At 33.4% G+C, this 16,232-nt stretch overlaps 1 protein-coding gene across 1 annotated transcript in view; it reads right to left on the reverse strand.

Annotated features, from left to right (window-relative positions):
• LOC125074922 (serine/threonine-protein kinase par-1) overlaps positions 1-11,748 on the reverse strand; it is a 45,713-nt gene extending 33,965 nt beyond the window's left edge. Inside the window, exon 1 of the mRNA XM_047686401.1 lies at positions 11,554-11,748. Within this exon, the coding sequence (XP_047542357.1) occupies positions 11,554-11,703 (150 nt within the window). The 5' untranslated portion in view covers positions 11,704-11,748. The remainder of the gene's footprint in view (positions 1-11,553) is intronic.
• Positions 11,749-16,232: the final 4,484 nt, after the last annotated feature.

Here is a 16,232-nt window from a genome sequence, read left to right on the forward strand (position 1 = left end):
AAGAGTAAAAAAAACGCCTGGATTTAAGCTCGGGTTCCTTCACAGGACACTAATTATTGTGAAAAACAGCATTGTAAATCTGTTTATTTGAAAAGAGCAACTATGCGAGTTTCGTGCCGTTTCGTCTCGCTGGAGGCTGCTTTCCGAAACGGTGGTCGTATTTTAATATCGACGATTCAAAAACGCTTCGTTGTGAAATTTACTTAAATAAAATTGATTTGATTTTAATATTAACCATTCCTTACCGAGCCGTATCAAGCTATGCTGCCATTCAGCATGGGCACCCATGAATTTGGGGCCCTTTTGGTAGATACTTACTACCATGTACAAATAATTTGCATATAGCCAGCCCTTAAGTATAGTTTCAAATAAACGGTGCGATAATTTTCGTGAATTCGTAGGAATCAAAGTCAAAGTCAAAAATCTTTATTCAATATAGAAGTGTTTGCACTTGCTTATTGATTGTCAAAAATCTACCAACGGTTCGGAATTTAGCACCTCGGACCTGAGAAGAACCGGCGAAAGAAACTCAGCGGGATATATATATTATTTTTTTCTGATTGGTTCAATCTTATGGCTATTTCATAGTATATCTATTTCTATAATGATGAGTATGTACTTCTACTTTTTATATCGACTATCGTCAATAGCCTTATTTGATAAGTTAGTTATATCATACAAATATATCACTTTCGAAAATATACATAGAAGTCAACGTGAGCATATGTTGGTTCTTCGGGGCCCTCTCAGGATGGGGGCACTGTGTAAAGACGGTAATGATTCCTTAACCAAAACGCCACCAACCTTGGGAACTACGTTGTTATATCCCTTGTGCCTGTAGTTCCACTGGCTGAATCAACCTTGAAACCGAAACACAATATAAGTATTGGTGTTTGGCGGTACAATTATTGATGAGAGGGTGGTACCCACACAGACGGGTTTGCACAGAGCCTTACTACCAATCCAATAGAAGTATCGAAGAAGTTATAACTTAATTCGCATATATAACGACGTTTACCTTATTTTTGATCAAGTGATATTTTAAATAGTAAATAATCAGTTTTGAACACAACTAGCAGTCTGTTCTGGCTTCGTCCGTGTAGAGTTGGGATTATTTCCTGTTTTTAGGGGTTCGAAAGTAAAAAAGGAACCTCTATAGGATCACTTCGTTATCTGTCTGTCTGTCAAGATCCCATTTCATCTGGAACTCATAGCGGTATAACATTGAAATGAATACCAAATACCGAACTCTGTGGTTCCTTATGGATGTGAAAAATCAAACCTCTGAGTCTACGCAGTCAAAAGACATGGCCGTTTATGTCGCACACCCCGTACATTCGCAAAGGGAATCAAAACCCTTTGACCTAGAAACATGAAACTTGCTAAATCTTGCAGGACAAGTATTGGAAACAATTCGAAAACCGTAAATTTGTTTTAACATCAGTTTGTTTCTCGGTATACAAATTAAATTTGTTTTAACATCAGTTTGTATATCGGTAAATAGCCCTCAGTGCGCGAATTCGATTCACTTGCCCGGTTTTTTTTAAGCATTTTTTCTACAACATTTTTATAGAACGAAACATTTTTTTGAATACCGGTGTACACACTACACGACCTCCGTGGTCGAGTAGTGTGTACACCGGTTTTCATGGGTACGCCACTCCGAGGTTTCGGGTTCGGGTTCATTAGTTTTCTATGTTGTTTTAAGTCTGGGTGTATGTTGTACCGTCGTTACTTCTGATTTCCATAACACAAGTGCTTTAGTTACTTACATTGGGATCAGAGTAATGTATACGATGTTGTCCAATATTTATTTATATATGATCTCTTATCGTGCTTCAACGATCGTTCGTATTCGCCAGCCTGATTTTCGTGGCGGGTTACAAACAGCCTATGTCCATTATTAAAGATTAATTTTGGAAATTGGTTAGCAGTTTGTGAGAAGAAAATATAGATAATCACTCGATTGATGACGTAGATGATTTAAAAGAAAATATTTTATTTATAAATACGGGGATAATCCCATCGAATCAGGACACATCCTGCTTATTAATCTGTGAAGTATTGCCAACATAAATAATATATCATCGTTGCCAGCACAAATATTAGTCAGTTTCGTTTTCATATGGTTAAAATAACTTTTTCGCTTCGCATTTAAATATATTCAAGACTGGTTTTCGTATCTAAATTTAAAACACAATTTCAATATTAATGTGGCATTTTTTTTTCATACTACTTTTTAAGAACAAGTTTTATTATTTTTAAATATTTAAAAATAAATAACCCACTCATTCTTTATACATAAAACATTGGTAAGAATGAGTTCGCTGTTCATCTCGTCACACATGTCGATTATGATAATTTTTTTTTTTTTTATTATTACTTGGACCGCGATTGCATTTCTACTTACTTAAAAATATGCCTACATTTTTTATGTCCATATTCTAATTCTTTTTTTTAAATATATTCGATGTTTAAATAATTTTTTAATTTAAATAAACAACACACATATTTTTTTATGATGTAGATGGCAAACGGAAAGTGACTACCATCCAGAGGCGTCTGCAACACCGGGGGCTTGTAGGTGCGTTGACGGCCTTTAAGAAATGTGTACAATTTTTTCTTGAAGGACGGCAAGTTGTGTCAGAAACTACCTTAAAAATCGCGCTGTTATAGATTTTCTGATCCAGGTGGCGCGGATAAGAAAACATAATATATATTTTTAATTCAATATATTTAAATAAAAGCGTGGAAAAATACACGAGGCGTGTTTTATGATTTCTTGGCATAACTCGGGCGAATGTTTACATGTATATCACTATATAAAAAAATATATATTACAATAATAGATAGATGCATATATAACCTGAACGACGGAGTCTATTATAAAATCCATAAATTTTTTATATATCTTACATTTTAAGGAAAAAATCATTATACTTTATGCGGATTTATGCTAAACTACTAATCCGATTCGAATGTAATTTCCATATTATGATAGTTTATAGTTTTAAGACCGAAATTTCCATCGAAAATAAAGGAGCATATATTTTATGGATATTTAGATGAACGATGTCTCGATGGAAATTCTGTAACGTGTTTCCTAGAGCACGTATTTAAGCAGCATTCTGGATAACCTCCAAATCTTTCTTCTTAATTAGCGAGGGCTTCGCCGAACAGCGGGGCGTTACTTTTATTTAAGACTAGCGACCCGCCCTGGCTTCGCACAGGTGCAATGCTGATGCTAAATATTTCACAGAATGTCCAATTTGATATGTATTAAACGCACAATGTGTTTAAGGTACTTAGTTGGATAAGGATTAATGCTGCATCGCACAATCAAAAACAAAAAATCGCATTAAAATCATTTGCGTAGTTTTAAAGATCTAAGCGTACATTGGGACAGACATACAGCGGTAAGCGACGTTGTTCAATACTATGTAGTGATAAAGAATGGAAATCTTGGTGGTAGCGCTTAGTGCAAGCCCGTCTTGTAGGTACCACCCACTGACCAAGATATTTTACGGTGTAACAGCAATCTTAGTATTACTGTGTTGCGGTTATAAGGGTGGGTGAACCAGTGTAACTACAGGGACAAGGGTCATAGCATCTTGGTCGACAAGGCTGGTGGTCCATTAGCTATGTAATGAATAGGGGCCATTCATTTATTACGCAAGACGATTTAGGGGAGAGGAGGGTCAACCATGTCTTATGTTTTCTTACAAGGGGATGGGAAGGAGTTTCGATTGTTCTTACGTAAGATCAAAAAATAAAACTATTTGAAAAAAACGTGGGAAAACGCGCGATAGCTGAGGTTCGCTCGGATCGACCCTTGGAACCTTTTTTAATTACAAATAAATACATTTCAATAATTTGTTACATTGAAAAATAAACCAAACTTGTATTCATTTTCTCTTTTAAATTCTTACGTGATAAATTTTAAACAGGGAGGGAGGGGCTCAAAAACTAGCGAAAACAGTCTTACGTAATAAATGAATGGTCCCATAGTTATCTGTTACAAGACCCAGTGTCTATGGGCAGTGACCACATAACAATACGTGGTCAGTTTGATGATCCGATTATATAGATTAACATAAATCATACAGCCTGTAAATTTCCCACAGCTGGGCTGCTGAGTGGGAAATTCCCTTTGAAGAAAAGGTTTGGAGCATATTCCACCACGCTGCTCCAACACGGGTTGGTGGACATACTTCGAGCCCCATTGGTTAATTTAATATTAACAACATTTTATTTCCCTTTTGACTTATATTCGTAACCTATATATATTTACTAATATTACAAATGCGTAACTCTGTCTGTCTGTTGCTCTTGAACAACCAAACTACTGAACCGAATTAGATGAAATTTTGGTATGAAGCAAGTTTGAACACCAAGAAAGGACATAGTTATGCCTGCCACCTGACGACCGTCAACAAACGTGAAAGCCGCGTGAAACTAATTTATATATATATATATATATATATATAATCTTCTGTACGTGTGTATGTAACTCCTAAAAGATTGGTCCGATTTCAATTTTCGATTTTTTTAGGTGTGTGTGTTTTGGTGTGTTTTTGGGTCCCTGGATAATTTAGATTAGACCTTCTAGGTTGCGGTGCGATCGGAAAATATTATTTTTGTCGCCCGGACGATATACGCCCCATTATATATGTATATGTATGTTATTTTTTAGACTATTCCAATAGCAGGACGGTTAAGGGTAAATAAATAACTTAGGTATCGAATTGACTAGGCATTGGTCGAGTTCTAGAATAATCAATGATATTCAAAATGGGTTCCTGAAAAAATAGCGTTTTCGGCGGCAAAGTCATTATCGCAACTTCGGATGTACTATTTAACACGATGCATGTAGTTGAGAGGAATAGCGTTGTATTATAAAACGATATATTAACCGAGAACTGTTTGTAGTGTACAATAGAGCTGAATTTTTAGCAAGACGCTTGGAATACGTAAATCTAAGGTTCGTTTATCTTTACTCCGTGGATTTCTGGCATCTGTACACGGACAAATGGGCCACCTGATGGTAAGTCACTAATGATTACATATAATAGGGCCGTATGAAATTTTTACGTTGTCTACCACCACCAACCTTGGGAAGTGAGATTTTACGTCCCTTGTACCCATAGTCAAACTGGTTCACTGAACCTTTTAACCAGAACACAACAATATTAAGCATTACTTCTTAGCGGTAGAATACATGATGAGGGGGAGTTACCTATCCAGACTTGGGGCAAGTAAGAATAGATATGATCATTATCACCTGTAACCAATTTCGGTCAAGGCCCATTCTTAACGGATACTACATCACAGAAGAAATTATTGTGCACAAGTATATACACAGCACAGGTATAGAAGTGTACCTGTGCGTTCTTTCATTCTCATAATCTGATGGGGCATCAATATCGTTACGGAAGAATTCGAGCTCAGGACAAAGGGCTGTGATCACGTTCAATTTTTAGACCCTAGAGTCTACCAAATCCAGAAGACTGAGAAGTCTAAATCTATATATTTGACGACCCCCGTGGTCGAGTAGTGTGTACACCGGTTTTCATGGGTGCGCCGCTCCGAGGTCCCGGGTTCGGTGTAGAAAAAGGTTCATGTTTTCTATGTTGTCTTGGGTCTGGGTGTATGTGGTACCGTCGTTACTTCTGATTTTCCATAACACAAGTGCTTTAGCTACTTACATTGGGATCAGAGTAATGTATGTGATGTTGTCCAATATTTACATTATATTTATTTATATATATAAAAGCGAAATACCATACTGATTAATCACAAAATCTCAGAAACTAAAACACTTACAAACTTGAAATTTGACAAGTAGGTTCCTTATAGGGTGTAGACATCCGATAAGAAAGGATTTAACGAAACTACCCCTAATGGGATAAAATTTCGCGCGGGTAAAGCGACAGGATAAGCTTGTATTATAAGGCTAATTAATATACAGACGATTATGTGATGATCTAATGATTTGTTAATCTTCACATATTAAGTAGAAACTACTCGTTCCGATTTCGCACGGCTGTCATTTATGCAACGACGTATAAAATTTTACAATACAAAGAGTAACTATTGAGTTTCTTCTTGTATCATCTCGGTATAATCTACGTTCCAAATAGTTGGTAACTTAGGTTTCAGTTTCTGATTCCACAGCCTCATTATTACTGACTCTGACTTCATTACATAGTATAAAACAAAGTCGCTTACCGCTGTCTGTCCCTATGTACGCTTAAATCTTTAAAATTGTAAATTACACAAAGGATTTTGATGCGGTAATTTTTAATAGACAGCTTTATTCAAGAGGAAGTTGATGTATAATACATGCACAATATAGTAGTGAAACACTGATAATTTTTGAAGTTTCTAAAGTGATGTCGTATTTTGAGTATTTTAAGCTTACATTTAAAATACAAACGCTGGCTGAATCCTACGAGATAGATCAAAATAATGTTGTGCAGTATTGTACACCTTAAAAAGGACTTCAAAAACAGTCCGCGATGGTATATGTCTATCTCTTAGGGATACCCATGTAATTTAAATGAATATATTCGAAGATATTACAGATTTAAAACTCAGAGACATAGCGGTTTGTATTGTCTGACGACAAAATAGCTGTCAACGTTGTAAGATATTCTGTAGTATATTTAGTATCAGCTATGCACCCGTGCGAAGCCGGGGCGAGTCGCTAGTTTTATAAAAAAATGCTGCAGATATTTTTAAATTTGCCGATGCATAAATCCAAATCGTTTGTGTAAAACATTAATACAAAGGCATATTATTCAACACAAGATTATTTAGATGATAAATAAGCGTTGAGCTAATACTTGTTGACTGTCAGGCAGGATATATTATTTAAATTTAACTGTATATAACTGACATATCTTTGTATTCCAAACGTTAAAGAGTAACTATACTCTATTCCGACCAGAAGAGGAGAAAAGCCAAATAAACAACATTTGACAGCAAATCGACGCGATATCATTGGTCGAGTGCTTGATTAATCTGTGATATATATTAGCTATGGATTTGCAAAAAAATGGCGCGTAACTGTTATTTTTAAGTAAAATTAAAGTGGATATAAGTAGTTAGGTATAATAGTGTTGTATTATAAATAAAGATATATTAATCATAAACTCTTATAGTTAAATCTAAGGTTTATTTTATTTTTATTCCTACTTCGATTGGAATAGGATATACTATATTAATTTGAACTGCTAAAGCATTATTAAATGAGGCACTACGTACTTTAACACTTTTTGGCAATTAAATTAAACTAAAGTTTTTGTTATTATTTTCCCAGAATTTTAACCACAAAAATAGTTACTAATTTAATGTAATAGATTGGCGGCCGGGCAAATGGGCTACCTGATGGTAAGTGGTCACCACTGCTCATAGACATTTGCGCCGTTTGAAATTTAAACCATTCCTTTCATAGCCAATCCAACTATAGACTAAAATGGTATGTCCCTTGTACCTGTATTTATACTGTGTCAATTGCCTTACCAACCGGAACACAACGATACTAAGTGTTACTGCTTGGCGTTACCCAGACGTGCAGAAAGCCCTACCACCAATTACAGTAATAAACACAAATAAAAAGACTGAATTATCTATAAAATATATGATGTCGTTGATTTCTCAGTAGACATTTTGGAGACATACAAATCTCTTCAAACAAGACTTTTGTACCCTTAGTGAAACTAAATATCATAGATGGGTTTTAAAAGTTGAAAAAGAGTAACTACCGGGTTGTTCTCGGTAGAATCCTCATTCAGAACCGGTGGTAGCTTTACTTTAAATAGTTTGTTAAATGACGATTTAAAAGTGCTTGTAAAAGCCTACTTGAATAGAGTATATTTTGATTTTGTCAGGGGTACAGAAAAGATCTCAGGGTACCTACAACTTGTCACCCATTTACCTAAAACGTGCGCTGAAACTACTCTTATAGTTTTGGCAGCGTTAGCTTCAAAACCGAGTACCTTGACCGACAATATTCTCTCCAAATTCATTACGCTATATCTCAAAATATATGAAACATAATAACATACTAGATGGCCTATGTCTTTTCTAAAACGATATACTAAAATAATGTTAAAGTTCCATATCATTCGGATTAGCAGTTTTTGCGTGAAACAAACAGACAAACAAAAATAATCTCTTAATAATATTGTTATGAGATAATTTTAGTATTTTTGTTGCCACCTTCTACATAAACAAATTAAGGACTTATGAATTAAAGCCTTGGTCTATAAATACTTTAATTTTTATAAAGCTGTATTGAATATCTTATATTTGAAGTTTTGACAGTAAATGTATAGATTATTCTAGAATATTCATCTATATTTATGTTCGAACCTTGTTATATACATGACCAAAGACAAGAAACACTGAGTTACTCTTAACATAGATTGTACTTATTCACAATTTTTTTTTCATTAAAATCAAAGATGACTAATACATAATTCTAAGCATTTTTATTGTAGTTACACATTTGGCTGTATTTCATTTCACCACTGACAGTTTTTTAAGAAAATATTTCTCCATTGTTGAGCACAATATGAATTAATATATTATTTTATCTTGATAGGCGGACAAACAATACTAAATACTACTGCTTGGCAGTAGAATATATGATGGGAGACTAGAGTGAGTACACACCCATCTGGGTAGGTAGCTCAGATGCTCTTGCACAAAATCTTACCACCGAGTAAAATGATAAAAAAAAAAGAAATATTCTCTATTCAAATAATCTCATAAAAGCACTTTACATAATGTTATGGTCACAATACAGAATTGAATTTAATCCAAATTGGTTTGGAATGTAGATTAAATGGTTAACATTTTCAATCCTTTTAATTACAGACATCAATATTTAAATACAATTCTATACATATATGTTTTGCCTTATTGATGCCTACTCTGGATTGATTCCTAGTCTTGCCAGCCACTGTTCAGTACCGGTGGTATCTGGTACAAAAACCACTGTAACTATCTATGCCTATGAATCAATATATACATATATACATACATATATAGTTTAATTGCAAAGATATTTCTTGTATATTGCGGACACATAATTCTTGAAAAAAAAAACTTTGTAAGAGTTTCCTCTTAATGTGTTTTTCATTTCCATTTCGTTGCAATAATTGATGTCATTTCAATTATTGAACTCAGGTTAAAGTTTTTATTTAAAGGTTTTAATTTGGTTTTACGTAAAAAACTTAATTGTTCGCAAAAGAAAAGTTGACCATTACAATTTGCTCGATAGCGGGGATTTATGTAATCTGAGTAGGTAAAATCCACTCATCACTCAATAAGACATATTTTACTCTCTGAGAGACCATCAACCAGCAATTCCCATTGTTGAGTTCAGTTTGAATGTTGAGTGAGCCAGTGTTCAGCCATTGAACTTCAGGCACACTTTACATTCCTTATAGTCCTAATGTCTATGGAGGTCACCACTTACCATCAGGTGACCAATTTGTCTACCTTCTTTAAACAAAAAAACATTTAATTTTAATCCACATAGATGTTAACATATATCCACAGTACATAATTTAACCACGAATACAATCTAAAAAAATTAACTGCCTATATTTTTGACTCTGTTACACTTTGTCCTGAGACAGTAAGAGCTTAATGTATTTATGTTATATAGGAGGCAATTTGTTAAACAATGCTGTCTTCTTCGTTCTAAAATCAAATCAATGTTGCCAGAAAAAGAGAAAACAATGTTTAATTTTACTCCTGCTAACCAATGTTTGTATGTAATGCCGTTTAATATAAAACCTATAGTATTTAGAGTTAAATAAATTGTACAATTTTATAAGAAAAGTACACTGTGATTTTTTTCTTATATTCAATTAATTTGGAACCAATGTATTATTTTTCTCTGCCATTATTTTTTATTTATGTTAATTGTTATTCATAAATTCAAATCATTTGTTAAAAAAACACAATAATGATTAAAGCATATTATTCAACACAAGATTATGTTGATGATAAAAAAGCATGGAGCTAATACTCGTTGACTTGTTGTCTCGTTGTTTGTTGAATAAAAGTTAATCTTTACCAACAAAGCTTTGCTTAATACAGTTCTGTAAAATGATGATTCAAATATGCTTATAAAGGTCTACTTGAATATAGTATATCTTGATTTTTGATTCAGTTACATACTTATTCAAAAAGGTACATACCCTTTCCATGTTATTATATAGAAGGTAAAGAATATCTTAAGCGAGTTAACAAATTTGATCTACATTCCGAACTGATGGTAACTTTATATAATATGATATAATCTTGTGAAAAGATCTAAAAGTGCTTGTAAGAGCTTATTTAAATAAAGTATATTTTAATTTTGACTAATTATTCATTTTTTGATCACCTCCAAACATAGAGTAATTAATTTTTACATGTTACCGAGATCATGTATTGTCAGTTTCCTCTAGCATATATTCCTACATTATTCTTCTTGTAATATAATGAAAATTCTTCTATTCTATCTCTTTATTATGTGTATGTTAGAAATAATGACATATCTTATGATATATTTCAAATTACATTACATTTTTTGTGAGTAGTTTTACTTTTAATATATATTATCAAGTATCTTGTAAATAATTATGGTGATAGTATGTAATATATGTTCCAAATATTATGTTAATAATCTTTGTATATAACTACGTATTTTTGTCAAAACATGAAATCAAAAACATAGTTTTTTTTTTGTTGCGCCCATTTGTATGCGCGGTTTTAGTACTCGTAGGTTATATTTCAACCATAAAGTTTTATCAACTTTTTAAAAATCGTTTAGTTCTTAATAAAGTTATTGAAAAGTTTAAAAACTTTCTCTAACAAAGAGAAATCTTAAAACAATAAGATTCTTATAAGAAATGAGACGTTCTCACGTATTGTGTACATGTTATTATGTTATATTGTGGAGAATTGAAGCGACTTTAATAAAGACTCGACACCATAATTGAACGAAGAACATCCAATAAACTACCCAATTGAAAATAATTGTCGTAAAAACATTTTGAAGGTCAATCGCTGCCTTTCTCGCAAAAAACTAACAAATGAATGTTGAATAAGGTAAAAAAATATTTAAAAGAAAAGTTTGCGAACAAAATTTCGCTAAAGAAAATTTCAAAGTTCGATTATTATACGACCGAGTTAAAAAGTGCATACAATATACGGTCACGTATAGTAAACAATGCACCGTGAAACAGGTCGGGTTCCAACTTTATTTTTTTACACAAAACACGTTCTGTCGTTCTCGCCCCCATCAGTCAGCCAGATACGTCTTGAGGAACGAGTTCTCGATACTACATTGCAAACCTGAGCTCTGCTTAATACACCCGTGACTCGACTACAATGGAAAAAACCGATCACAGATCACAAACACGCACTAAACACTGTGTTGACAACTCAATCCGGTAGGAACTGGTAAGGCACATAAGTAAAGACGCAAATCCATATCATAGGGAACACAAAAATCACTGAAATACGCGTCGAAACGAGATAGGTACCCACCTTACTCTTAGTTATAGAATGTGTGGCGAGTTTTACGATGGCGAAGTTGCCCGTGCCAATAGTTTTTTCCAACTCGTAGTTGCCGACGCATACTAGCTGGTCAATCGGGAAGTGTTTGGTCTTGTGCATCGGCTTAATATTACTAGCCATTGTAGAGGACGAGCGCGGTACATCCAGCTAGACCCGCGTACTTCCCGACGGATTTCTCGTTACTGAAGTTAGTTCGCTTTTTTGCCGCGGAGGCGCTCCGTGCTCACGTCATTCGATAGGGAGGTGCAACACCGCCCCGCGACATTTCATTAACAAAAACAAACGCTCAGATATCGAAATGCGAATAACAAGGCCGTATAACGCATAAAACTATAATAATGTTATCTAGCGATGTATTTCAAAAGCAACAACATTGTCGAAATGATAGCACGAGATAAAGTAATCAGTGATTTGTTATCTATCCGTAAGGTTCAAGTTGAACAACGCTAGCTAATAAAAAAAGTACTCAATTCACAAGCTTACGTTACCTGCTCTCTCTCATTCATGCCGCTTTGTCATTAATTAGTTTGAGCGAGATGCAGCTATTCTTTGGGGCCGAGTGACGTCAGAGGTGAGTTTACGTCACAGGCGGCAATTTCAAACAAGTGATAGTGTACGTCAGACGAATATATCGATTTTTCGTACTAAACCAAAAATTTAAAGCAATACAAAGTTCAAAACGAATGTATTTAGATTTAATTGTATTACAGTATTCGTATTTAATCGTTTTCAAACTAGTTAATGTACAAATATACTTTTGTGTTATAATTTTCGTAATACAATATTTTTTAAGATTTCTTTTTTTTTATTCTTTGATATGCATTGTTGTTATAATATTATAACTATAGATGTATTCAATCACGAAGGCGTGCCGTTCCACGTGAAAATAATAATTTTTGAATAAGATAAACTTACAGATATAATCTTTTTTATATTTTTTTGCTGTCTTTACTATGAGTCGTCTCACGCACACTAAGACAATGTAAGTACGTCACACACACAGCACGTTTATAAGAATTTCACGTGGAGGGGCGCGCCTTCGCGAGTTAATACAAAAACTATTATATGTAGACTAGTGCCCGACTATTGGAATTTCATACAAACTTCCAAACTCAATAAAATCCGTTCTTAGGGGATGTCTACACCATACAATGTATGTAATGTAATGTATAAGGAACCTACCTGCCAAATTTCAAGTTTTTAGTGTTATAGTTTTTAAGATTCCGTGATTGATCAGTGGGTGGTTCCGCTTTTATGTATATAAATGCTTGAGTTAAGGTACAAATATTTTTTTTTGTGTAATAATTTTCATAAGATTTTATACTTACTGTATTTTATACTAAAACTTTATAAAATTGTATATTTATATATATATATATAGCTGATATTACTCGGTATTATATGAATTGTATAGCATATAAATTGATTGGAACTCAGGTGGCCCAGTGGACAAAACACGTGAGTCAACTGAAGGTCACGCGTTGTAATCCAGACAAGCACTCAGGCTACGCTACGATTCGTCTCGTTATCGATATTCTAGATTTTTCTGGATGGATTTAAATTAAACCACACACATATTATTATTAGCGCCATTGTCTATGGGCGGTGGTGACCGCTTACCATCAGGTGGACCATGTGCTCGTCCACCGATATAATATAAAAATACACCCTGACCCGAAAAAAAGAAACGGCGAAAGAAACTCAAATGATTGTTAACATATTACAATAATGCTATTACTATGATATACAGACATCATAGTGGATCTTTACTTATAAAATCGTCTGTTTGACAATTGACAAACAATTAACGCACTGAAAAAAACTACCAAGTCTAGAAATCTGAAATTCGGGACGCATGGTTATTTTTAACCGACTTCAAAAAGATTTTTTTTTTAAGTTTGTTACCTCATAACTTGCGACTGGGTGAATCGATATTGATGATTTTTTTTTTTATTTGAAAACTAGTGCTGCCCGTGTGGTCATTTTAATTTGGTCCAGTTCTGATGATGGCATCTATAAGAAATCCATATAAGTCTTAAATTTGCATTAAGTATGCGCGTTAACCAATTTTGATGATTCGTTTTTTAGTGGAAAGGATATACTTCAAGAATAGTTTGGTTACGTTCTGATTATGGAATCCATGACAAATTAACAGAACTGTTTTATTTGTAGTCTGTTTTTTTTTTTAATTTATATAATGTAAGCGCTAAGACAAGACTTTTAAAAATCTGAACTTTGAAAATCGGCAAAGTACTATCTGTAAGAATTTAACTCGTACTTAGTTTAGAGGATTAATTGGTGATTAAATAGAAAATTAATATTCTAAAACCAAGCTTTGTTGCGATAAGTTACCTCACGATGTTTTCCTTCACGTGAGTACGATACTTTGTATAAACGAAACTTAACACTTCCAAATGTTGCCAGTGCTAATTCGTACTATTATTATTAAATAACTAAAAATATACCAATATATTTATAGATCAATAGCATGCTAAATAGTCAAAGTCACGAAAGTAGTATTAAATAAAAGAATTGTTATAAAATATTTTTTTGGTAATGGTGTTTAGTGTTGATTCGTTGAGATCCTTCGTCTTGAATCCATCCTGGATGAAGAATCTGGTATGTTATAAACATGAAACTATTTTCACACAATGGTAACGTTTACGAAAGTACCTGGGGCATAAGGGGCTAAGCTATATGGGATTCTTATCTAAATTCTTATGTAATAGCCGTTTTCGGCAGGGATCGAAATTGTATGGTTATCCGCGTTCCGTGCTGCGCTCCGCTTGACACTCGGCGTAGCTGTCCTCAGACGTAAATTATAATTACGATATAATAAACTATTTAAATTGAATGCTGTTCATTGTGAATTTTTCGAAAGTTCTCAATCTTACTAGAATCATTCTAACTAACCACGCTTCTTAACTATCTATAATTTATATCTTTATTGTACAATCAACACAAACATTATTGCGTTAACTCACTTGTACAGTATGACCATTGATCTGGCCTGTCTTTTGTTAAATTTTGCTCGTGAATTTTTAACTCCACAGTCAAAACTTACTAGCAAACGAAATACCTCTCTGCGACGGAAAATATAATTATGACAAAGTTTTTTTTTTTTTTGTTATTGCTAACAAACGTGCAAGTGAGACACCATAAGTGATAAGTCACATGAAGTGAGTCTCGCGGACTGCCGAAACAAGCAAACTGTCAAAGTTATTGGCTTTTGAGTTATATTATTATCGAACATTTAATTTGCTTTTAAATTAAGAATAGTAAAACATTTCACCTGGTGATAATCCTTTAAACTGTCAAAGGACCACGAAACCTCGGATAGCGAGACCAACCTGAATCTGACGCTAAGTATTGTTAGGCGAAAGGATATTTGATGAGTCGGTTATATCTACCCAGACGGAATACATAGCCTCGTCTAAGAATAGTAAGAGGAACTGCTAAGTTGAAATGTTGGATTAATTCAGGTGAAGATATGTAGTATTTACTTTTATAAAAATACTCTATAAATCTGAGTAACGTAGGTACGAAGGTCATTGACATATGTAATTATTAATTACGTTGTGTATTTATTATTAGAGAGCCATCCTACACATACATTGCCTTCCGGCGTATTGACAAACATTATTGATATCAATTAATCAAAGACAACGAGATCAAGTCATAGACAAATTTATTTATATTTTACTAATTAAATTAAGGTAGTGGTAACCTTTTACGTCGTTTTATGTGACATATCACGATTCAGTAGATAAAACATGAAAGCGTAAAATATAAACAAACTCATATTAGCATTAATAACTAACATTATAAAGGCATTCGGTATAAAAACTGCTTAGATATTGCCTCCACTGGTGACAGGAGGGCTGTTCACATTTGGCCCAGAGGACCGGAATTGTAATTCAACGGGGAAATGCTGCTAACATTCTTGCCACCATTCCACGCGGTTGTGATGTATACAGCAACTATTTTTTAATTTATTTTTGTATATATTTAAGGACTTAATGTTAATAATTCTTATGTAGCGACTTTATACTTAAAGTTACTCATTGTTTATAAAAAATGGAAATATTCCTTACAGAATTAGAGACACAAACTTTTAACCCAAATTCAATCATGATATAGAATCTAGTCGCTGTTTTTCTCACAGAGAAACAAAATTAATTAACATTAATACAAAATTTAAAATATTGTTTATTTAAGTAGTTTAGTATTGAATTAAAAGTAATGTTTAAAATAATTGTATATTACATAGCAACAATTTATAAGTTGTCCGATGTTGAATTTAAAAAAATGGTTACTCTACAAGCGTGACGAAGCATTCATCTGAATTATTCAAATAGATTTACGCGTCTCAGCGCGTGCGACTGTGACATACAATTGATAATATACTGACTTCCTGATAAAGATATCATAAGTGATAAGGAAAACGTTATCAATATTAATCTAGACTTAAGTTTTATCAGAATTTATTTCGTTTGCCAATTTAACTTAACTTATTTAAAATATATATATATTACTTATAACTTATTCCAATGGAAGTAGGAAAAAAGATAAAAAACCTTAAATTTACGTATTCCAAGCGATTTGCTAATAACTCGCCTATATTGTGCACTACTAAGAGTTTGTGATTA

The sequence above is a fragment of the Vanessa atalanta genome, chromosome 29 (genome assembly GCF_905147765.1).
Source record: "Vanessa atalanta chromosome 29, ilVanAtal1.2, whole genome shotgun sequence".
In the NCBI taxonomy this organism is placed as follows: domain Eukaryota; kingdom Metazoa; phylum Arthropoda; class Insecta; order Lepidoptera; family Nymphalidae; genus Vanessa; species Vanessa atalanta.